This window comes from Pteropus alecto, unplaced genomic scaffold, assembly GCF_000325575.1.
Source record: "Pteropus alecto unplaced genomic scaffold, ASM32557v1 scaffold186, whole genome shotgun sequence".
Classification (NCBI taxonomy): domain Eukaryota; kingdom Metazoa; phylum Chordata; class Mammalia; order Chiroptera; family Pteropodidae; genus Pteropus; species Pteropus alecto.
Genome location: NW_006439190.1, coordinates 151068 through 175078, shown reverse-complemented (window position 1 = coordinate 175078; position 24011 = coordinate 151068). Strand labels below are relative to the sequence as shown.

The 24011-nt window shown below is 41.1% G+C and overlaps 1 protein-coding gene across 2 annotated transcripts in view; it reads right to left on the bottom strand.

Moving 5' to 3' along the window:
• The window catches only part of TBC1D8 (TBC1 domain family member 8), a 99149-nt gene that overhangs the window by 24460 nt on the left and 50678 nt on the right, over positions 1-24011 (bottom strand). For both annotated transcript variants that reach the window (XM_025049785.1, XM_006916174.3), the window contains exons 5-10: positions 14332-14450; positions 13538-13766; positions 11414-11654; positions 3904-4111; positions 2402-2596; positions 1301-1477 (exon numbers count right to left, since the gene is read on the bottom strand). In XM_025049785.1, coding sequence (XP_024905553.1) covers positions 1301-1477; positions 2402-2596; positions 3904-4111; positions 11414-11654; positions 13538-13766; positions 14332-14450 — 1169 coding nt within the window. The remainder of the gene's footprint in view (positions 1-1300; positions 1478-2401; positions 2597-3903; positions 4112-11413; positions 11655-13537; positions 13767-14331; positions 14451-24011) is intronic.

Here is a 24011-nt window from a genome sequence, read left to right as displayed (position 1 = left end):
TCCACCAGCCCATCTACCATCTGAAACCAAGGAATGCCCTTCTGTAATGGTTACAGTTAACAGTAACAGGCAACATGTTTAGCAAATATTTTTGAATATCTAGAGGATGTAAAGATGAGAAACACAGAGCACCAGCCCTTGGGGAGCTCAGGCCCAGTGAGAGCATTTGCGCAAGTAAAATGTCATTTCCTTGGCAAAGTGAATAGGAAGAAACAGTCTTCCCAACACTAAAATAGCCCAAGGCAGATGGGGAGGTGGGGTAGGAATGGGGGCGTGAGGGGAAGCTTCTCAGGATGCTGACATGGAGCCAGCTGCTGAAACGCAAGTCAGCTTAGGGGCAGCAAAAGGGTATCAAAATTTGCCCTGAGCTTCTTGATAGCCAGAGGAAAAACTGAAATCTGAAAAAATGATGTTGCTCTCATTAGCAGAAGCAAGGAAGATAGTATTTCTCTAGGCAACTAAAAATCCTTTAAAATTATCCCTAGATAGCAGGAATTCTTAATGCCTTTTAATCAAGATGTTGATATAAGCTTTTGATTATCTTTATTCTCCAGTAATGGGAAAAGTTTACACATATACTCAGTACTCTTATGCGTCCAGTCAACAAAAGTTAATTGAGCGTCTCTGTGTAAAGTATATGAGAAGGTTCAGTTCTGACTGGATAAAGCTAACAGTCCATTATACAGAGCCACTAAGCAACCCAGACACAGCTTGGGGTAGGAACATTCACAGCCACCCCCATAGGTACTCATGGTCACAACATAGCTTCCCACCTACCATGCCACCATTTCAAAGTACAGTCTCTAGACTATGTACCCTACTATACCTGTCATTTCCCTCAGATTCTCCCTCCAAAGAGGAAAGCTATTAAGCAAATTTAACAAAAACATTTTTGGTTCAGTAAAATGAGAAGACAGGAGACCCTTTGTCCCAGAAGACAAAAAAGAAATACTGTAAGAAGGGGCACACACAGAGACACCACAGGATAAAAGGAGAAAGACTTATTGGAAAAACCTGAAAAAACCCACAGGGATGGCACTGGTGACTCCCACTTAAGGGGCAGGGAGGGCATGGACCCCTGCTGTTGCAAGGCATGGACCCCTGCTGTTGCACCACATCCTCAAGGCACCCAGCAGGCATCCATGAACCTCCTCTACTTTGGGCCAATGAAGCAAAGAGGGAGGAGCTGGCTGCTTGGGGTTGCCTGGCAATCTGCACCACACCTGCTCCCCTAGATGCCAAGCCACAGCAGGCCAGAGAGGCAACTCTGTGAGTGCCCAGCCAGGCCGAGTGCACCCACCATTCGTGAGTCGGGGCTCTGGCTGGCTGACTGCTGGAACACAGCTCTCAGGGCCTCGGGGTGCAGCCGTGGGCTCTTCTCTGTTCCGCTTCCCTCGCTATTTTGAGAAGACACCATTTCAAGATTCCCAAACTTGTGGTCACTGCACATGCTTGTTGAATGAAACGCAGGTGACATCTGCATGGGGGGATAAAAAGTGATATAAAGAAGAAAGTCATTGCTTTAATTATAAGCCAATCTTTGCATTGCCTTTGGGAGCACGAACATAACAAAGTCAAACATGCCTATTTATGACTCAAGGGAAAAACAGACTAAAATGAGACCCAATGGATTTGATTACCAAGAAGGAAGATGGGCCACACTGCAATTTGCCAGTGAGACTGCTCATGGCACCCAGAGCATGGGGCCCCTGGGGGCAAGAAGGCAGTACTTCTCGTCTGCAGAATTATCCTCCCTCAGCTTCCAGAATTGACAGGACCATCTTGAGAAAACAGCTTTAGGGTACTGAAAGGCTATCTCCTGTCCTCCTTGTCACTTTGGGGGAAGACAGGTTATGAAAGAAGAGACAGAAGTAAAAGGATAAGGAGGCTAGGCCCCAGCAGACCAGGTCCATTTTTGTAGCTGTCCAACTTCTCTTTCAGCAAGTTATAGCTGCCCCCAAATAATATCATCCCTCTACCTGGTGGTAGGGGCAGGAACTGACCCCTCTAATCTGTAAGGGAGTAGCCAGTCCCTTTCTCTGACATATGTATATGCCCATCAATCTCTAACATATGGAGGAGGATGCCCATCAACCCCACTAGCCTCTAGTGGAGGTGCCCTATCAACCCCTCTAACCTGATTGGGGTGCCCTGTTAGCCCCTCCAACCCGTGGGGTGCATACCCATCGGCCACTCTAACCTGTGTGAAGCCCCCTCTAACCTGCGCATCACCCACTCAGGATGCCCAGTGTATCAGAGATGGCACTGACCACCTGGCACACAGGCCCAATCATCACTATGTCCCCATGGATCATCGTTTTGTGCACTCCCTTTTGGAGACCACTGGCTAGAGGTAGTGAAAAATGGGGTTTCCAATGTATAGAAGTCCACTGTTTCGTACCATGTCGTCATCTTGTGAGGTGTCATAATGCACGGGGTGGTCGGCATGCACCTGCTTCAGCCTCACGAGCAGACTCTCCACCAAGTTGTCCCTGTCCTTAAGCTCGATGAACTGGAAGGCCATCTTGCTCCGGATGCTGATGATGATGGGGTTAGGCAGCAGACTTGTGTCCTCCATCTTCTCAATGCTTACCACCTGTGGCAAAAAAAATCATACGCACAAAGGTAAAGTGAGAAAGAAGGGAGGCAGGCATTTAATTACATACTCAGAAGATATCTTAAGACCGAAGGCAAAACAAAATCACTGCAATAAGGATCTGGTACAAAGATTAAAGGTATGTAAGGCAGCATATTCACAACAGTGAAAAGCGGAAGTAACTCAAGTGTCCCTCAACGGATCAGTCGATAAAGCAAATGCGGTCTATACATACAATTAAGAATTATTCAGCCTTAAAAAGGACAGATATTCTGACATGTGCTGCAACATGGATTAACTTTGAAGATGATATGCTAAGTGAAATAAATCAGTCATAAAAAGAAAAGACAAATACTGGACGATTCTACTTACATGAGGGAGCTAGAGCAGTCAAATTCATGGAAAGAGGATATAGAATGGCAGCTGCTAAGGGCTGGGGAGTGAAGGTTGGTGGCGTGGTGTGGAGTTGTTATTTAATGGTACACGGTTTTAATTTGAAAAGATAAAATTCTGGAGATGGCTGCACAACAATGTGAATTACTTAATGGCACTGAACTATAACACTTAAAAATGGTTAAAATGGTAAATGTTATGCATATAATTAAAAAAAATAAGTACATAAGACAACTCCTGGTTTCTTGCTCCACTTATAATAACGTTTTTAAAATAAAGACATCTGCTTAAGAAAAATGATATGGAGGTAAGAGGTCACATGAATGAAAAAACTGAGTTTTCCCAAAGGAGAGTGCTTAGTCCACATGTTACAACAGCAAGAATTTAGAGGTGTTGGTGTGCAACAGAGTTGTGAGCACTGTCACAGCAGGGATGCCACAAAACCAAAAGACTGAGCTCAGCAGGTCTGGAAGGATACTCAGGTTGCCCTCCATTTCTAAGAAGAGAATTAGTAAGAAAGGACCTGATCCATAAGAAAGGAAGCATTTTAAAAAATTTTAACTAGTTCCAGAGGGTGTAAAAGCCAAGCAATTTGACATTTATTTTCAAAAGGGATGCTTTTTGTAGGTTGCTTTTCTCTTTCCTTTTGTGGGTGCAAGGGGAAGACTCATGCCTAAGAGCTGTCGAACTAGCTTTAATTGCCAGGCACGTACTTTTTAATAACAGCTTTATTGACAGCATGGAAGTTAGCGTGCCCTAGTCTCACCACTTTTATACGAATTTCAGGCTGCCATACAACAGAAAAAGTAATGGCCAAGTTGGTAATGGTCAAATTCAGACCACGCCTCCTTCCAGATGCCCATCCTTAGCAGGCAAAGCCTTGCTCTGAGCTTCCCGCCTGTGCCCCTCCCTACCTCTCTGAGTGGGAGAATGACATTGCAGCAACCATCTTCCTTGCTAGCAAAGCAGATGTAACTGTCTGAGGCGAACATCTGCCCAATGGTGTGACAGCGACTAAAGGGCGTCCAAAGGGAACAGTCCACGACGGCGTGCAGCTTCTCCTGCCTTGGCAACCTGAAGAACGCCCGGAAGAACTCATTCTGTGCTCTGGCTTTCAGGTCTCTGGCAAAGGAGGAAGAGAGAATAAAAAGAGGCAGGCACAGTGAATGAACAAAGGAAAACACCTTTAAACCCGCCAGCACCAGTTCTTGCACGAGACAGGAAATAGAACGGTGTGCACTCCATGGCCAACCACTGTAACAAGGACAAGCTGAATGGGCTGCCTCTGCACAGAAGTAATGTGATGAACTCACTGACCAAAACACACATTTCTGCTGGGTTTGAGTAACTTTGGGATTTACCATAAATAACTGTATAAGAATCAAAAAGTCAGATAGTGACAAGTGTTGATGTGGATGTGGAGAAACGAACTTTCAGACAATGCTGGGGGCAATGTAAAGCGGTGCAGCCATTTTAGAAAATAGTCTGGCTGTTCCTTAAAAGGTTAAACATGAAATCACCATATGACCCAGCAATTCCACTTGTAGGTATATACCCAAGAGAAGGGAATACGTATGTCTACTCAAAAACTCTTATGTACATGTTCCTAGCAGCCTTCTTCATAAAGGCCCCAAATCAGAAACAATCCAAACATCCATAAACTGATAAATGGATAAAAAAATGTGATAGATCCATGCAATGGAATATTACTCAGCCACAAAGAGAAATGAAGTACTGACACCGGCTACAACATGGATAAATCCTAAAAACATTACGCCAAGTGAAAGAACCCAGATACAAAAGACTACCTATTGCCTGATTACATTTAAATTGAAATTTCCAGAATAAGCAACTCTATAAAGACAAAAGATAGATCAGTGGCTGCTTAAGGCTGGAGGAATGGGGACAGATGGAGTGACTGCTCGTGAGTACGAGTTTTCTTCTTGTGGCAATGACAATGTTCTGGCACTGATCGCGGTGACAGTTGCACAGCTGTGACTATACTAAACACCACTGAATGGGACACTTTAAGAGAGTGAACAGTATGGTATGTGAATTACATCTCAAAAAATTGGTTAAAATTTTTAGATCAGTGCCTGGCATATAGTAAGTGCTCAATAAACATTAGTTATTATTATCTTTTTAAAAAAGCATCAGAGTAAAGTACCATTGGAGAGCAGAAGCCCCATCGATGTCATATCGGTCTTGACAACAGACAATGATGGGGAGTGAGGGTGAAGCGATTCTACCCCAGGAACTCCTAGACCCTGATTCTTGGCCCTAAAACCCGATAAAGCTAGATGACAGCCAAATTATAATGTATGAAAATACTGATGAATTTATGTCACGTCTCAAAATTCTAACAGGGGGAAAAGCCAAAGAACTGAAGTAAACAATTTTCTGTCATTAAATGAGAGTTCTTTAGATTTACCTGAGAGAATCAGAATGCTAAAAGTCAGGTACCTGAACTCTTGGCTTTCTTATTAGCTGTGTTACCCCGGACAAGCCCTTCTTGCTCTCATTCTGACGTCTATAAATAGAAACGACACCTGTTTCAAGGGATGAATCCCTGTGAATATAAAATGTCCACAATATTATAAAAGAGAAAAAGCAGGTAAGAAGTAGCATTTTATAGTACGATCTCATTTATATAAGTTTTATAAAATCTGTAGAAACTAATGTGTAAAAAGAATTTCCTTAATATGTTAATAATGGTTGTCTCTGCATAGTGAGATTTCCATTTTCCATTTTTATTCAGCTAAAATTTTCTACTTTACCACATATTAGCTTCTAAAAATGAAGCTATTTAAATAAGCTATTTTTGTTCAGGAAAAGAATAACTTTTAAAACGTTGCATAAATGTAAGCTATTAAACCTGCACTCTAGCCTCTGCAGCACAGCCTGGGTGATTTTTTAGAGATGAATTGGTCGTGCAGCCCCCTGATGCCACCACCCTGCCCCGCCCCCGGCCATACCCCTTCCACACCATGTCCCCTATGCACCAGTTGTCACATGCCACCTTCACATGGATGTCTTCCGAGGAGACGTCCCAGAGAGATGGGCAGTCCAGGGAGTTTACTATTGAACCATCACCAAGGGAAGATACAAGCATTCCATAAAGCCCTCTGGGCAGAGAAATGGTATGAATGCTACAGGTCAGACAGGGCCAGTGACCGTGGGCCAAAGCCGTGGTCCTCAGATACCCGACATGACATAGATGGCTATTTCTGAGGAAATTGCTTCTTCCAGAGAGGAGCTGGGAGAAGCAGGGACAGTAATGCGAATGGTTTAGAAGTGCATGCACCTCGTAAAGCAAGGCCCCTCAAGGGTCACCCCAGCTCCCTGATAACTGATCTCTGTCAAAAGCCTTTAAATTGAAAATGTAATCCAACTGTCCCTGAAGTATGTGGGCCACGCTGGTTTTGCTGAAAGTAAAGCCAGTGTCTCCTACCTGTTCATATCTTATCAGGTCACCACCGAATTCTACTGTTGTCCTTTCCTTCTTGTCCCCTTAGGAGGTGGTTAATACACCACCACCTGAATCCCAGTAGCTCGTGCTGAGTGCAGGGAGGGCTTATATTTACTTACTTGCACCCAACCCTTCTTAAGAATAAGATATTCGGTTATCTGAGGCAGATTAAAACCATTTTTTTTTCTATTCAGGGCACCTGCTGCCTCAGCCAACGGCTCAGTTCAATACCCCTATAGCTTCTAAGCAGTCTGCGTGTACCACATACAGTATTCCCTCTCCCTTCCAGGCTGTTCTGTCACTGTAGAGATCTGTCTCTCACATGTTTAGTAGCCAGAGACCAGTGGCCTCTTGATACGAAAAAGAAAACAGCAGGAGAGACCTTTCCAAACAATCGTCCTTCCTCCCTTCTAGAAAGTTCTCTTCCAATTCTGCCTTTAAATATGTGTTATATACATGACATTTAAGTTTCTAACATAACTGAGCTGAAGAAACAATGACTTACAAGATGGAGCACAAACCCTTCATGATGCTCAGAATAAGACCACCCCATCCTTTGGGTCTCTTCACAGCAGGTGGCAGTTTCAATGCTAAATGTATCAACTCCTTTTTTTGAACAGCAGCAAAAAGCCCACTGGTCACAACCTGCCTTTCAGATCTCCCAGTATTTAATTTTCCCCACTTTTCCTCCATAGAGAAGACCCAGAAACACTGGTCATCATCTAACACTCAGAACATGGTATCTGATCTCAGGCCTGTATGCCATGGCGGGACTCCTCTCTAAGGACAGAACCAAGCCCAGCAGCCTCAGTAGTATTCACTACCCACTGTACACACTGCTGGTGTGCACTGCCAAAGCCACAGCTGCAAAGAGCAGGGGAGGGTGCCGCCAATCCTCCTATCATAACACTTGCCACTTTATGAACTGTAACCATGCTGGGAACACATGTGGGTATCAGAACATGAAGCCATAAACATCAAGTTTGTTGCTAGCCATAAACATCAAGTTTGTTGCTGAAGCTGAAATTAATATGTGTAATCATGCACACCAATGCTACAGAAAAATGTAGACTAAATGCACACATTTTAAAGATTCAGGTTTAATTCCTAAGAACTCAGACCCAAGAAGTTAAGGGGTAGGTACTTCTCTTATTTCTTCACAAACTCAGAATTAGATCTCTCTTAGATCAGGTAAAGGAGTACCAAAAACAGGCATCCCTACCCCTGTTCTCCCATAACCTTTTAGAGTGCTTTTGGTAAGAACTGGGTCAGGCCTGACATACCGGCTCTCCCTCATGTCTTTCAGTCTACATACACAAACCCACATGTAAGAGGCTTAAAGCTGCTTCGAGGCCAAGTGCTTCCCCATGCTCGGGTTGTGTGACAGACAGGCTGGGGCAAGTGGGGTCCATTGGCTCAGGGCACGAGGACCTCTGTGCTGAACAGAAAGCCTTGAGCCACCACTCTCGCCCTTCTGGAATAACTCAGTCCTCTGTGGCCAGTGTGTCTCAGAAAGAAACACAGAAAGGTTTCCAGAGGCTCTCAGCTAGGGGTGCCCACAGATTCAGAACTGGGACCTCCACAACACTGAGCATCTAGAAAGTCTCCTTCCTGACAAGGCTCTGCCCTCACCCTCTGCTCTCCACCGTGTCCCAGACAGACCACAGAGCAGCTAGGTTCCTGCAGGGTGGGATACATGGCCTCCCTTTGTGAGGTTTAGGGGTGCATGAGCCCCCCGGGGATGTCTCCACTGGTTCAAGAAGACACTGAGCTAAGATCAGAAGAACAGAAAGTTGAATAAACGACAGGCAGCGAGCTGAAGCATCCTGATGGGGGACCAGGGAGAACAGCAGGAAAGGGGATGAAGCTGGGCAGAGAAGGCAGAGGATGGTCTGAAAAGCCACCGGGAAGTTAAGGGTGAGCCAGGTGGCCAGGGGGTGAAGGTTTATTACTAAGGACATTCTCCCCTCGGTAGCCACTAGCTACCTTTAAGTACTGGCAGAAAGAGCTTATTTACATTATGAGAAAGTTTCCTTTGACTGCACTGAGTTTTCCTCTAGCATTTTCAGCCCAACAAAACAGATTTTAATGAAGATATTTAATTTCTGCTGAGTGAAGCCCATCACTTCTCCAATCTCTCCCCCCAAAAGTAGCTGGCTATATTTTTTTCACCTTATCATTCACAACTTCTGAATGGATATTTTCTGTTTGGAAAGGTCGGGACCAATGCATTTATTCCCTTCTGCCTTCCATTCTCTCTGGGAGCCCTCCCCGACCTCAGTTGCCTCTGACCTCCTGGACTCTGACTACATACTGGAGAATCCCTGGGCCAGGTCCCACTCTGGGAAGTTTTAACTTGTCGGCACGTTAGACACTGAGCCTGGGGTGAAAACACACCATCCCATCCTCCCTTATTTTGCTGGAGGTACGAGCCTCACTCTGCTCTGTGTCCACAGGTCCCTTGGCCGGGAGCACAGCAGCAGATCATGACTCATCCGCAATCACTAGGCTCATGCCTCAAGGGCACCTTTCTAAAGCCATTATCTGGGAAAGGAAGTGAAAATATATCAACAAAAGAGCCCAAGGACCATTCTAGCACTTCTGACTGAGCCCTTAGCATGAAGAGACTGTTTTCCTAAACTTTAAAACCTGGACTCTCTTGGCAGGATGTCAAATTGACTGAGTCATCACCTGTTTATGTCCATAGGCCTACGTCTCCATGGCAGACAGCTACAAATGAGAACTAGTGAAGGATTAGTAGGCAGAGTGGCATGCCTTTCATTTTTGGAGAAAGTCACTCAAAGTGCCGTGACCAACAAAACACGCCTGGACCAGATTTCGGCCGCCTGCCTCGGGCCAACCCTCGGCACCCTCAGGCACACAGGCATTTCCGCCACTGGCCACCACCAGGGCCCTTTTTGCACTTTTCTCTCTCTCACTTTCTGACAGTTTCAGGGGGGAAGGGGGAGCGGCCTCGTAGAATTCACCCGATTCTGGAATATAAATGGAGACTGCCAACACTGATTAATGTTCTTCCCAAATGGATGGTTTTACCGAAAGGGTCTTAGGTGCTACAGACCTTTGATCTTCCCCTTCTTTCTTCATGAAAACTCTAAACGCACTGCCATTCTGAGACTACCCAATAGAAAGAAACTTTCCTCCATATGTTCAGAGAAGACAGCACTTGTGTTTAAGGAATAGAAATGTTAAAACAGATGAATAAAAAAAAATTTTTTTAATGACTAATGGTTCCCCCAAAATTAAACATAGAATTACCATATGATACAACAATCCCACTCTGGATATATCCAGAAGAAATGAAAGCAGGGTCTTGATGAGATACTTGCACACTCATGTTCATAGCAGCATTACTCACAAAAGCCAGATGATAGAAGCAACAGTGTCCATGGATGAATGAGTAGGTAAGCAAAATGTGATACACTCATGCCATGGAATGTTATTCAGCCTTAAAAAGGAAAGAAATTCTGATCCATGCTACAACATGGATGAACCCTGCGGACATTATACTATGTGAAAAAAGCCAGTCACCAAAGGACAAATACTGGATGATTCCACTTACATGGGGTCCCTGGAGTAGACAGATTCATAGCAATATAAAGTAGAATGGTGGGTGCCAGGGGCTAGAGGAGCGGGGAAAGGGGAGTTGTTGTTTAACAAGTACAGGGTTTCAGTTTTGGAAGATATAGAACCCTGGAGATGGATGGTGGTGACAGTTACTCAACAATTAGAATGTCCTTAATACCACTGAACTGTACACTTAAAAAATGGTTAAGATAGTAAATTTTATGTTATGTGTATTTTAAAAGAATAAAAAAAAAACCTTTTTAATAACTACTAGTATTCAAATAGCAGTGGTCAGTCTGTAACTCCATGAATATATCCAGCCAGGACAGCACTTTATAGGTTGACTTGTTTTTCAAAGGACACCATTGGAATAGTTCACCTTTGCATCCACTCTGCAGTTACACCATTTGAACCACAAAGCCAGAAATCATAGTCAATGTAACAAGTACAGGGTTTCAGTTTTGTAAGATATAGAACCCTGGAGATGGATGGTGGTGACAGTTACTCAACAATTAGAATGTCCTTAATACCACTGAACTGTACACTTAAAAAATGGTTAAGATAGTAAATTTTATGTTATGTGTATTTTAAAAGAATAAAAAAAAAACCTTTTTAATAACTACTAGTATTCAAATAGCAGTGGTCAGTCTGTAACTCCATGAATATATCCAGCCAGGACAGCACTTTATAGGTTGACTTGTTTTTCAAAGGACACCATTGGAATAGTTCACCTTTGCATCCACTCTGCAGTTACACCATTTGAACCACAAAGCCAGAAATCATAGTCAAGCTCAAACAGCACCATTTGAGTTTTAGATGCTAAAGCTGAACTACTTTAATGAACAAATAATCAAGCAACTACCTCACAAGCCTCTGTGACTAGTATCAATTTGGGGCAAGTAATAATGACTGTTGACTGACACTCTTAGTAAGGCACATTTCTAATGACAAATTAGCACCAAAAATAAATCCAGCTGTCCTGAAACTTTTTCTACAAAGTAATTTAAGATGAAAATGCAAATTTTCTTAATGTTCACTAATAAAGCCCAATGCTGATCAGAATTCTATCATGAAGCTGCCTGAATTATATTTTCTTTTTTTTTTTTTTTAAATGAAAATCAATTTTGAAATAATGTCTGAAAAAAGGAAGGATTAGATCTGGAAATGAAAGTCTAAGGCATAAAGGAAATAAATAGTAATCAATGTCAATTACTGTATTTCTATCACAATTCACAACATGGAAAAATCTGGTTTCTGCCACAAGAGAAATGTAAATCTAGTACGACTCAGGCTAACAAAGTGCAGGTCAACAAAGGAGGCGCATGGCCTGGTCCCATTCGGTGAGGCCACCTGGGGCCAGCAGCTCTTACTTCTTGGTGATCTGGCTTGGCTCCTGCAGACCTGGGTCCAGGTCGAAGCCCTCGTTATCCAGCAGCCTCCGCAGTGTCACATCAGCTAGCTGCTCCATGATCTTAAACACCTCCTCGAGGTTCAAGAACATGGAGAAGTCTCGCTCCTTCTTGTGTGTGGTAATTCGGATAGTAGCCGTCAGAAAGACGTTGGATGTTTTTTCTAACTTCTGGATATCAACCCAAGGGATTACAAGTTTAACTAGAAGAGAAAAAGGACAAACACGTATTTTACACCCAAGATCAACCCCAAATTTGTGTGCATCAACAACAGTCCAAGGTTTTCCTTAAGCTGAAATACAAATATCTTTGAAATCAGAGCAGGAAAGAGGAAGCACAGAACTGTTTGACGTCTGCTTGTTACAACAATTACTGTTTTAATGATTTTCTTAAGGGTTTAAGTAAAAATTCTCAAGTTACTGGCTACTGTACACGTCCAAGGAATATATATTGAAATATCAAGTTAACGTGAAAACTTTCTAAAAAATATTTAAGCTTAAATATTTGCAAAATATGCAGAAGCTTCTGAATCCACATAAATGCTGGCTTCTAAAGTAGCATTCATGGCATAAGCCATGAAAAAAGGAGTGCAAAAGAAGATTATTCATGATCTCTTCCAGAGAGACAGGCTTAACATTTAGACTGTGGCAAATGACAGTTGTTCTAGTTTCAGAAGACAGAGTACAAGTCGTTTTTATGAAACTCCTTTTAAAGTAATGCCGTATAAACAGTCCATTTAATAAACAAGTGTTCTATTCTCAGAAATGTTTCCAGTACACTGGTGGCTTGGAATAGTGTGCAAATGGGGAAGAGAGATGCAGAACTACCTAAAATAATAATAATAACTTATTAAATATTAGGAATCATTTATTTTTTCCAAATTTTATCATCCTAACAAAATTAGGTCTGGTAACAATGATAACTGTTGGAAAAGAACTCATTTTCCTTTTCAAATAAAGAAGGGGATTAAGTGTTTTTCTTTCTACCTCGTTTTTCCGTTTATTTTGCAATAATGTCATCAGTGCTCAATTTTAAAAAGCCACATTTCTATATCATACTTGAAAATCAGCTCCTTCAGCTACTTCTAGCTGTTTTCACAGTCTTGTTACACACGCGCGCATGCACACACACATACCCACACACACACACACACACTCCATCTACACCATCAGCTTTTATTGGTTAAGCATCTCCTTTGTGAAGAGCTTGTTTAAATAAGGAAAACAGACATGTAAAGAAATAAGTAACCAATGACTTGACAGAGCCCAAAATAGAAACATAAACATGGTGCCAATTATAAGGGACCAAGGAAGGGCCCTGAAGGTGATAAAATTTGAATTAAATTTTTAAAGTTGAACAGGAGTTTCCAAAGAGACATAAGAATGGGAAAATGAAGGAAAGACCGGGCATCAATTTTGAGAAGCACTTCTGAAAGCAGGAGAACAAGGATGGCAAAGATTAGGTCAGAACACATTCCAGGTGGGGTGCGGAGAGCTGTGCTCACAGAGTGTAGAGACTAGAGCATCTGAACTGGGGCTGGCGGTGTGGGCAAGAAAAGGGACGACATGTGTAGGAAGCTGTCTACAGCCGGATTCAAGAGGGGCCCCTTCCACTGGTTTGATGTAAAGCATAAACTAAAATGCAGAAAGAAAAAGAAAATGTGTGTGAGCGCGTGCACATGCTCAGGGCTGGGTTTTACGTGACCCCTGTGTTAATAAGCCCCACCCCTGTAGAACTACTGGGCCATCAGTTATGATGCTGTGTTCGGAGCAACATACAGCAGTGAAACCCCTTCAGGAGCCAGATGAAGTGAGCTACCCAGAAATGTTTCTCAAGGCAGTAGAAGAAAAAGGACTCACAAATCAAACTCACAGTAGTGCTATATATCATGAAATACAATTGTCTGTAGAAATGATTTGGAAATTAATCAAGTATCATCTGTTATCTCAACTGCTTATTTAAATCTTTAGTCATCTGACTCTTCTTGTTAACGACTTGTCTGGGGACCAGCACTGAACACCCCAAGGGCCACCATCATCTGGGAAAGACCAAATCCCTCCCAAGGCCAGCGCCAACCTCACTCACGTTCCTTGCCGAGGAAGAAGGAGTAGAAGCAGAGGTGGTTGATGCTGAGGTACAGCCAGCCCTGGCGGGGAACCCTGCCCTTCCAGCAGCAGCAGGAGTAATAGGTGATCAGCTTCTCTGCCTCTGGGAAGTTGAACCTGGCCTCAAACTTGACCAAGGCCTCTCGGAATTTCTCGGGGTCCTCTTCCTGCTCGGCAAGCCTGCTGCTCGTCTCCTCAGCAATCAAAGCCTGAAGCCCAGAAAAATAATGGACCATTGTTCAGGGAGAACAAGGGGAGGCAAGAAGGGATAAGAAGCAGGAAGGTGTCTGCACTGCTCAACAAGAGACATATAGGATGAATGAGAACAGCTCACTACACCACTGCTCACTACACCGTCTGTCCATACCCAGAAACACGCCACAGTGGGAAGAAACAAGCTGGAGGACCAACACCTATGAACAGGTCTCTTGCTTGGCCACTGACCAGCTGTGAGTCGGGTGAGTCACTGACTGCTAAACCTCGGTTCTCAAACAAATCATTATTTGATATACCTCCCTGTCCTTCCCTAGAGGGATATGAGGATCAAACAGTCAGCTCAAGCATGTGAACTCAATGTACCAACCCTGAAAAACTACCTAAGTTGGAGTTAAAAGTCTTTCTTTAGAAAATGAATGAATTGTCTTCCTTGTGAGGTTCGAAAATTTTGGTCTAAAGCTAACAATTGCCTGACTGTGTGACACCAGATATGTTTCATTACTATTACATATACTCTATAGTCTTCTAAGGGAGAAACATTATAACCAAGGAACCTACCTTTACCTTCCCTTTGACAAAGCTGGCAATGTCCTCTTTATTATCAAAGACAGACAAGGTATGGAGGAGATTTTGCTCCAGCCAGTCCCAATGCTGGCTTATTTCCTCTAACGTTGCACCTGGGTTAGAAGAGAAAAACACACCGAGATTAAAAGACAAAACTAATTCCCAGAACATGAATTTGTTTTCTAAATATCATGAATCCTGTGATTATGGTATTGAAACAGCCCAGTTTCTCACATGCTGGACCACAGTTTGCCAGCGGACAAGGCAGGCACCCTCCACTGGACCCAGTTTCCCCCACCACAGCACTGGGATTTGTGAATGCCTGCTGCACTGCCACACAGATGAGCCAGCCAATCAATCAGGTTACTCTTCACCACTTCTCTGTGGATGTCCTGCTTCCCTAACATAGGGAGTCCCGCTACACAAATGACAGAAATATTTGTCATTAGACAGCTAGCTATTCCAGGGATACAAGCCCCAAGCAGCAGATCAACTCACACTGGTCTCAGATAGCTTCACCTGTGAAAATGACAGATGCTCAAGAAGGACCTCAGCCCAGGTTGACAGAGGAAGAGCCTTGGTTGCCCAAGGGCATGAACACTTGCAATAGGCATGGTTAACCCCAACACCTAGGAGACTTCCAGGTTTACGAATTTGTATTCCACGTCATTGACAATAGCCTTTCAAAATATATATAAAAAGGTTTCATAGTACATGTTAAAACGAAAACGCAAAAATGTTAAATTGTATAAAGTTAATTTCTTTCAAAGGCAATGATGACAACAACGTCGCCCTATCATTAAATATTAAGCGACACCATTACCAAAATGCTTGATTGTTTTAGTTGGCCATATTCTCTCTCAGGGAGCCCTCTTTTCCTCTCCACTGGACAATGGGCACCTGGACACAGGGACGGTGCCAGCTCCTAGTGAAAAACCTGGCCCATAGCAGATGCTCAATAATGTCCACTGACTTAAAGCAAGTGTGGTCCTGGACAAGAAAAGGCACGTGTGCACCAGGTATGTCTAGTCCAGAAATAGATGAATGCCTGGCAAGGAGAGCCGGATTTGCAAAATGGGAAGCAGGAGGTGCCATAATCTCAAAGAAGTGAAAGGCTGTGGAACAAACCACAGTGCATGATGATCACGCTAATGTGGGAGGCACGACGGTCAACAGAGCCACGTGCCACTTATGCAAAAGCCAGACATGCATTTTATTAATGCTGAATTTTTATGTTATTTGCAGCTTTCTTCTCCCCAAAGTATAAATGTACATGAGGATCTTATAAATATCACACACATGAACAGGACAGAAAACTCACTCTGGACTCATGGACCCAGGGCCAGGGACTAGGAAGAACACCTGTGTTAGGACTGTCATTCTGAATGGGCAGCTGAGGAAGGCCTAAACAGAAGGTTCTAACAGAATACTTCATGAGGAAAAACAAGAGTTTAAAACAATGGCATTTATTTCCTTGTATTCTCCCAATTTTAGGCATGGCCTTGCTAAAGCAATGTTCTTTGGTCATCGTTAAAGCCAGTCTTCCCATCATGGAGGATCGGCTCCATGGGTCTCTCTACTCAACACCTGTCATCAGGGTCAGGACATCTGAGCCTGGACCAGGAGCGTCTGACCAGTCTCTTTGTCAGCTCTGGCTGCTTTAACAGAACACTGTAGACTGTCTCAAACAACAGATTTTATTTTTCACGGTTCTGGAAGCTAAGAGTCCCAAATCAAGGTGTCGGCAGATTTGGTTCCTAGTGAGACTCCTTTCTGGCTTGTAGACAGCTGCCTTCTCCCTTTGTCCTTTCATGGCAGAGAAAGAGAGAGCGAGCAGGATCCCTAGTCTCCTCCTCTTCTTGTGAGGACACAAACCCCCCACATGACTTCATCTAATATCTCCCAAAGTTCTCACCTCCAAATACTATTGCACTGGGGGCTAGGGCTTCAACATCTGAATTTTGTGAGGGTCACAATTTAGTCCATAACAACCAGCTATCCTCCATCCCACCTCCCTTTACAGATCAATAAACACAAGCAGCAGCGCACATGGGGTTTAGGAGAGCTAGCTCTGGGGTGAGTGTCACCATCCTATTACTCTCTGCTTCCCTCCCACCTGGGAGGGCCCCCGTGGTGTCCAGAAACCCCTGGCCCTCAGGCTTCCCATTCCTCTTGTGAAAAGGAAAGATTATTTTGAAACAAAATCAAACCAAACAATTCCAGCATTCACAGCATGACCTTCCCAAAGCTTCCAAATGCCATCTACCTGTCCTTAGGACCCACACTGCCTGCTTGATTCCTCACACTCAGTGCTGACGTGGCTTACGTGTATATCTGGTTCACCTGCCTCTTGCCTAAACTTCACTTGTTCAGCGTCCTCAGATGGCAATAGTATAGGTATCCATCACCGATAAAAATAAAAATAAAAAGGGGCAGGGACCTAAATCTCAACACTATAGCAACAGTGTCTGGGTCTTCGCTGAAGCCTGTACAGCCAATACGCCTGTACAGGTTTTCTCTCTCTAAATCCTTATCCTTTATTATCCATCATAATAAAACCAACTGATCAGAATTTTTTAAAGCAAGAAATAAATAGAGAAAGGAATATCTTTATTGGCCTTTAATCTGTTGTATGCTTTCATGTACTTCTTATTTACAAACAGATCTGGAGGAATGAGGAAAAACAAGAAAGGGGAGAGAATTTTTCTATGTTAGGCAGTGTCCCACTGATGTGTAGTGAAGACTGAATGAGGAAGTGGAGGCTCCAGTACCTCTCTAAGATCAAGTATATCACATGAAAGGCAAACTAGGTACGGACACATTCTCTACAACCTTGAAGTATCCTGGAGTCCTCCCAGAATAAGCTGTATTTCAATTTTTAAATAACACTTACACAATCTGTAGGTCCAGTAATTCCTGCGGCTTGACACTTTAAAAAGGTACTTTGTGCTTATATGCAGAGTGAGCACTCTCCCTGCAATCCCATTTTCCTGAGTGTTATCTTCCTGGGTGACATGAAGTAGGTTTTCATTTATCCTATTATACTCATAGGGCCAACACAGTTGTTAACAGCTAACCACGTGTGTCTTCCTCAACTGATAACCACAGACACCATGGATAAGTTATAATGAAGTCCCAATAGAGTATATCAAGTGGAATTAAGATTTGAAACAGTCATCAAAAAATTAAACTATTATTCTTATAAGAATTCTACCTACTGTGGAGGAATTTATGATAGGAAAAGATAATTCTAAAACAAAACCGAGCCCACACCTTGAGAGAAAATAAACACACATAAAATCCATCCCTCAGCCACAGTTACTCTGTTCCTGAACATAAGATGTAGCTGTAGGGCTCTCCCAGTAAAGGCAATCAGTATAATGAAATTTTTCCACTCCACTGTCTTCCATTTCCTATGAAAGTTGCCAAATGGCAGGAAAATTTTCCAAACTATGATTTCCTCTGCAGGGAAGTCTTATGATGGGCTTCAAAAATACCGTAAACCAATGTGAGCTGGCTGCACATCCGTGACTGTCAAAGACTAAAAAGCAACGTTGCTCCACATGTCGCCATGTTTTCCAAATTACATGAAGTAGCCCATTGGAAAATCACTTAAAAAATGAAATAGAATAGAAATTAGAATATATGCCACTTTATAAGGGCAGCTACTGACAAAGTATTTATTAAAGTTATGCACAAACACAAATATATTTCTGTCAGTGGGTCACGGTCAAAAAAAGTTTGAAATCTACCATGTTACAGACATACAAGTGGTGGGAAATGTAAAAATGACAAGATAAAGTGAGAATTTGAAACCTACTGAAGGGCAGAATGACAAAAAGCCTACAAATTAACTCAACACTATAGCAGTATTCCCACTGCTTCTTGCTATGGGCCTTTCAAGACAGGACAGCTGTTGTCAAGTCTCGAATTTGTCCACCCAACTTCACATGATGAAGCCCTAAAATCTAATGTGTCCATATTTGAAGACAAGGCCTTTAACGAGGTAATTAAGGGCTAACAGTGTCATATTGGTAGGGCTCTGATCTGATAGGACTGCTGTTATAAGAAGAGAAAGACATCTGGGATCTGCCAAGTGAGGACACAGCAAGAAGCCAGCTGTCTACAAGCCAAAGAGAGAGGCCCTCAGAGGAATCCAACCCTGCCAGAACCTTGATCTTGGACTTTCCAGCCTGGACTGTGAGAAAATCAATTTCCGTGTTTTAGCTACCCAATCCATAGTCTTGTTATAGCAGCCCACACAGATTAACACAGTTTTCAAAAACCAAAATTTATAAGAGTACTATGGATTATAACAGAAGTCCAATCAGCAAAATTATACTTTGTTTTATTAAGGTCCCTAATTTTACAGAAAAAGACTTTTCTCTAAGAAAATTAAAGTTCAGTGGATCTTAAACATTATCCGCAGAAGTCAAAAATAAGATTTATAAATCCCTATGTAAAACTAAAATACACTATGAGGAATCTTAAGACCACAAAACAAGCAGTACTGATGATTTATAAATGACCAACCCTATGTTCTAAGAAAGAAAAGCCAGAGGTGGCAGACAAAGGACATTTTCTGAATGCCTAGCATGATCCAAGGATTTTGTTAGGTATGCCATATACTTTGTAATGTTTATCTTTATAAAAAGAGTGCAAGGTAGGTATTATTATTTCCATTTTCTAGGTGCAGAAAAGAGCCAACCTGGAGGCCTGGTTCTATCTGTAACACAGTGGAGGTGGGAGACTGGAGAGACAGGGGTGTAGGGGGAGGGGCAGCTCCCAACAGCTGAATCACTTTTTAATGCACACATAATATTTATTCTCTAATGTTTTCACTAGAGGTATTTTCAGAAAATAAAATAAGCATCCCATTGCCTATACCTATAGCTTCTGCACAAACAGCCATAAATAATCTGATCCAAGCTTCAATTTTACAAATCACCTCTGTCTATCTCTACATAATAATTATCCAACCGAATTTTCTTCTCCAGCCACCTAGATCTTAACTGACAATGAAGTGGTCATCTCACGAGCACAGCTCAGATATGCTCCTTTGTAATAGTGAAACATTTCTCTACTGTCCAAACACTAAATGTCTACTGTCTAAATGCCTGGACCAAAAGCCAAAGACACGAAGGTACTAATTAAAAGTGTGACTGTCAAGGCAGTGTCATTCCTAAATCCCACTCGACAATCATTACACACAGAGTAACTTAGAAGCAAGGAATCTGAATAAAAATCAAAAATGATGGAAGAGGGTTGGACCAAAGGCTTTAAATTTTAGAAATTAAAAATTATATACATTCTTGAAGTGGAGACTCTCACATCCCATGTGTATGTCTGAAGCAGTATCTTTGTAGGAACATGTAAAAGCGTACTATCAACATCACATCATCATGACTTACAAGACTATTACCTATGTATATTTCTCACTAAATAGTTCAGGAAAACAAATTTTAAAACTTTCTTTTTACACAATTTCTGTGCCCTTTTTGCCTTCAAGTTAAAATAATGAGTCCCTAAAAGTACTTGAAATAAGTGAAAAACAGATAAACTCAACCTCTTTAATACCAAAAGTAAGAGGTTTTTAATTTATAATTTAAATAGTCATTTAAATGTCCTGGTATTAGTGCCATAAGAAACACTTATTTCTTAGAAGTAGGGACAGTAGCAAAGATGTAGGAAAATATGACCTATAACCAAAAGAAAACCAATCAATAGAAACAGAATCAGAAACAACACAGATAAAAGAATCCATAAACAAGGACATAAAACAGCTATTATAAATATACTCCATGTGTTCAAAAAGTAGAGGTCAGCATAAGGATGGTAAGAAGCTAAATGGAAAATATACAACAAGATCCAAATCAAACTTTTAGGAGTAAAAAACAGTATCTGATATCAGAAATACACTGGATGGGGTTAAAAGTTAATTAGACCTTGTAGGAAAAAAAAAAAGAATAGGGAACTTGAAGACATATTAATGAAAACTATCTAAAGTGGAAAAAAAAATAGGAAAAAGGTTTAACAAGAAAAAACAGAGCATCAGTGAGCTGTGGAACAACAAGCGGCAGCTAAAACTACGTAATTGGAGTCCTAGGGAAAACAGGGGAGGAGCGCTAGAGAACAGAAAAAAAAATTACATATATATTTGACAAAAATAAAAGCTGGCATTTTTCTTCAAGTTTGATGAACACTATAAACACAGATCTAAGAATCTCAATAAAACCCAAACAGAAAAAACATAAAGGAAATCACATTAATGCACATCATAATCAAACTGGTGAAAATCAATAATAAAGACACTATTTATGGAGAAGCAAAGAATGAGATCTTAGAAACAATGCAAGCCGGAAGATATGGAACAACAGCTTTAAAAACTACTAAAAGAAAAATAATGAATTTACAAGTATATGAAGAAAACATGAGTAAACCCCTGTATAACTTAGGAATAAGAAAACCTTCCTAACCATGACTCAAAAATCAGAAAGTCTAAAAGATAAGTTCCAAATCCAACTACATAAAAAAAAACAAAACGAAACAAACAACAACTACAAAAAACATTGGTGATGGTAAAACACAGCAAAAGCAAAGCCACTAAAACACATGACAAACTGTGAAAACATTTTTGTAATTTCCTATCTCGGATAAAGGACTAACAGTCCCAATAGATAGATAGTATCTAAAAATTGAGGGTAAAAAAGAACCACCATCCAATAAAATACTTAGCAAAGGACAAAAACAAGGAGGTTTTGAAAACAGCCCTTAAACATGAATGATGTTCAACTTTCTCATAATAAAAAAATGAAAATTAAAACTGCAGAAACACCTACGGGGTGGCGAAAATCCAAAAGTTTGACAATAAATCTGATGGCAAGTCTGGGAAAGCAGGCCCTTTCATCCAATACTGATGGGTAAGTTTTTAAATGGTAAAATGAAGGGAGCTGCACTTAGTAATATCTAACGAAACTTCATATTTACTCCTTGATCCAATAACCCCACTACTAGTAATCCATCCCAATGATTCAGCAGCAAAAGGACAAAATTATTTATTTACCAGGTTATTCACTGGGCATTCTTTGCCATGGCAAAGGTGGAAAACAACACAAATGCCCATCAGTAAAGGATAGGTTGAATGAACTCTGGTCTTTCCACACAATGAAAGACGAGACAAAGAAGAACAAGAAAACAATCTCTATTCTTTGATAAGGAATGAGTTCCAGGATGTGTCGTTGTGAAAAAGGGAAGGCATGAAACAGAACATATTTGATCAAAATAAAAAAAGGGTGGAGAAATACAGAGAGAAATGAATTGTTTAATATTTGTAAAAAAGAAAAAAAAAGTGTTCCCTATGGCAGAGAGAAGGAAGCAGGGAAGAGGGCAGCAATGAAAACATGGTTTCTCTACAAATATTCTGTTTTACAGGTTTGATTAAGGAATCATAAAAAAAGCTTTGCATTTAAAAAAAAAATAAGTTAAATCAATATGAAAAAAACCAACCTGTAATAATTTAATAACTGCATAAACTTAACTGTTTATCAGGTTATTGAAACACAGGCAGACCTCAGAGGCATTGTGGGTTCAGTTCCAGACCACTGCAGTAAAGCAAATATTGCAACAGAGTAACTTGAATTTTTTGGTTTCCCAGAACATATAAAAATTATGTTTATATTACATTGTAGTCTATTAACTGTGCAATAGCATTGTCTAAAAAATTATATACCTTAATTAAAAAACACTTTATTGCTAAAAATGCTAACCATCTCTGAGCCTTCACTGAGTCATCATCTTCTTGCTGATGGAGGGTCTTTCCTCAATGTTGATGGCTGCTGACTGATCAGGGTGGTGGTTGTTGAAGACTGGGTGGCTGTGGCAATTTTAAAAACTAAGACAAAGTTTGCCACACAATTGATTTTTCCTTTCATGAACAATATCTCTGTAATATGCGATGCTATTTGATAGCATTTTACACACAGCAGAACTTCTTTCAAAACTGGAGTCAGCCTTCTCAGTCCATACTGCTGCTTTATCAACTAAGTTTATATAATATTCTAAACCCTTGTCATTTCAACAATCTTCACAGCACCTTCACCAGGAGTAGATGTCTGACTATTCCTTTCACTGGAACACTTTAAAACCATTGTAGGGTTATTACTTGGCCTAATCTCAATATTATTATGTCTCAGGGACTAGGAGGCCCAAGGAGAAGGAGAGAAACGGGGGACCAATCGATAGGTGGAGCAGTCAGAACACACAACATTTATCAATTAAGTTCACTGTCTTATATGGTTGTTGTTCATGGCACCCCAAAACAATTATGATAGTAAAATTAAAGATCAATGATCACAGATCACCATGACAAATATGATAAAAAAAAAGTCTGAAATATTGTAAGAAATACCAAAATGTGACAGAGACATGAAGTGAGCAAATACTGTTGGAAAAATGGTGCTGATAGACTTGCTCGATGCTGGGTTGCCACAAACCTTCAACTTGTTAAAAATCACAACATCTGTGAAGCACAATAAAACAAGGCACACCTGTACCTACATAGAGAAAATAAGTATCTTAAACTATATTTATTATACATCCATAGTTAAACATGTTCTAATACCAAACAGGGGTGCAAAACTCAAATTTCATTTAGTACTCTTACTGTTAATAGTAATATTGGTATTATTTAGAAATAATATGTGTGAGAGTGTGTGGATGTGTGTATGAAATATAGCAAGATCAAGAATTCCATGAATACTGTTAGAAACCAAGATTTTCAGTGTATGAGAAAAACAAATATAAAACGAAAATTAAGTTATATGTAGTTTTACAGAATTAGAAAGTATGAACTCATGATTTATTGTTCTTTTTCATAACACATACTTCTTAGCTCATACTTACTTGAAAAACCTAAGAAGCAATGACAACCCAGTAACAATGAGCAACTCTAAACCCCAGACTGTGGTCCCTAAACACCATTTGCCACTAACAGGAACCAGAGAGGAGGCAGAAAAATGCACAAGATGAACATTTAATATCTTGTTGGCCAGAGAGCAAGGAAGAACTCAAAGATGAATGGAAGTGAAATGAAGTCACAGAAGCCACAGGAAAGGGGTCCAGGGAGCAGACAATAACAATCTGAGTATCAAAAGGACTACAATTAACTGAAACAGACTGAATATATAAAACTCCTGGCTTACAGCGTTACTGTACAATCCTTTCAACTTTTTATATGCTTGAAATTTTTAATAAAATGTTGAGAGCAGGAGACATTGACTTTGAAATGAGAGTTCAAAAAGGGATATAGGAAGAAAGGAAAATAAAGCTAAAACAAAAACATATAATTCACAAGGCACCAACTCCTTACACCAATGAAAAGCAATTGAAGGGCAAAAGTGAGCATTCTTTTCTTACATTTTCTGACTGTATCACATCTCAGAGTGACCAAATAGTCCTAGTTGATGAGCTCAAGCTGACAGTGGTGAAAGAGGACTGATCGAATTAGAAAAATCACCATTTTCTGATATGTAAAAAAAATTCAGGCAGCAAATATTGGAGGTCAAAAGTCATATTAAAAAAGAAAAAAAAAAACACTTTTAAACTAGGAAGATACTTGAAGACCCCACGCTCTGAGTTCCCCATTGCAGTAGTCCCCCTCCATTACAATCAGCTCT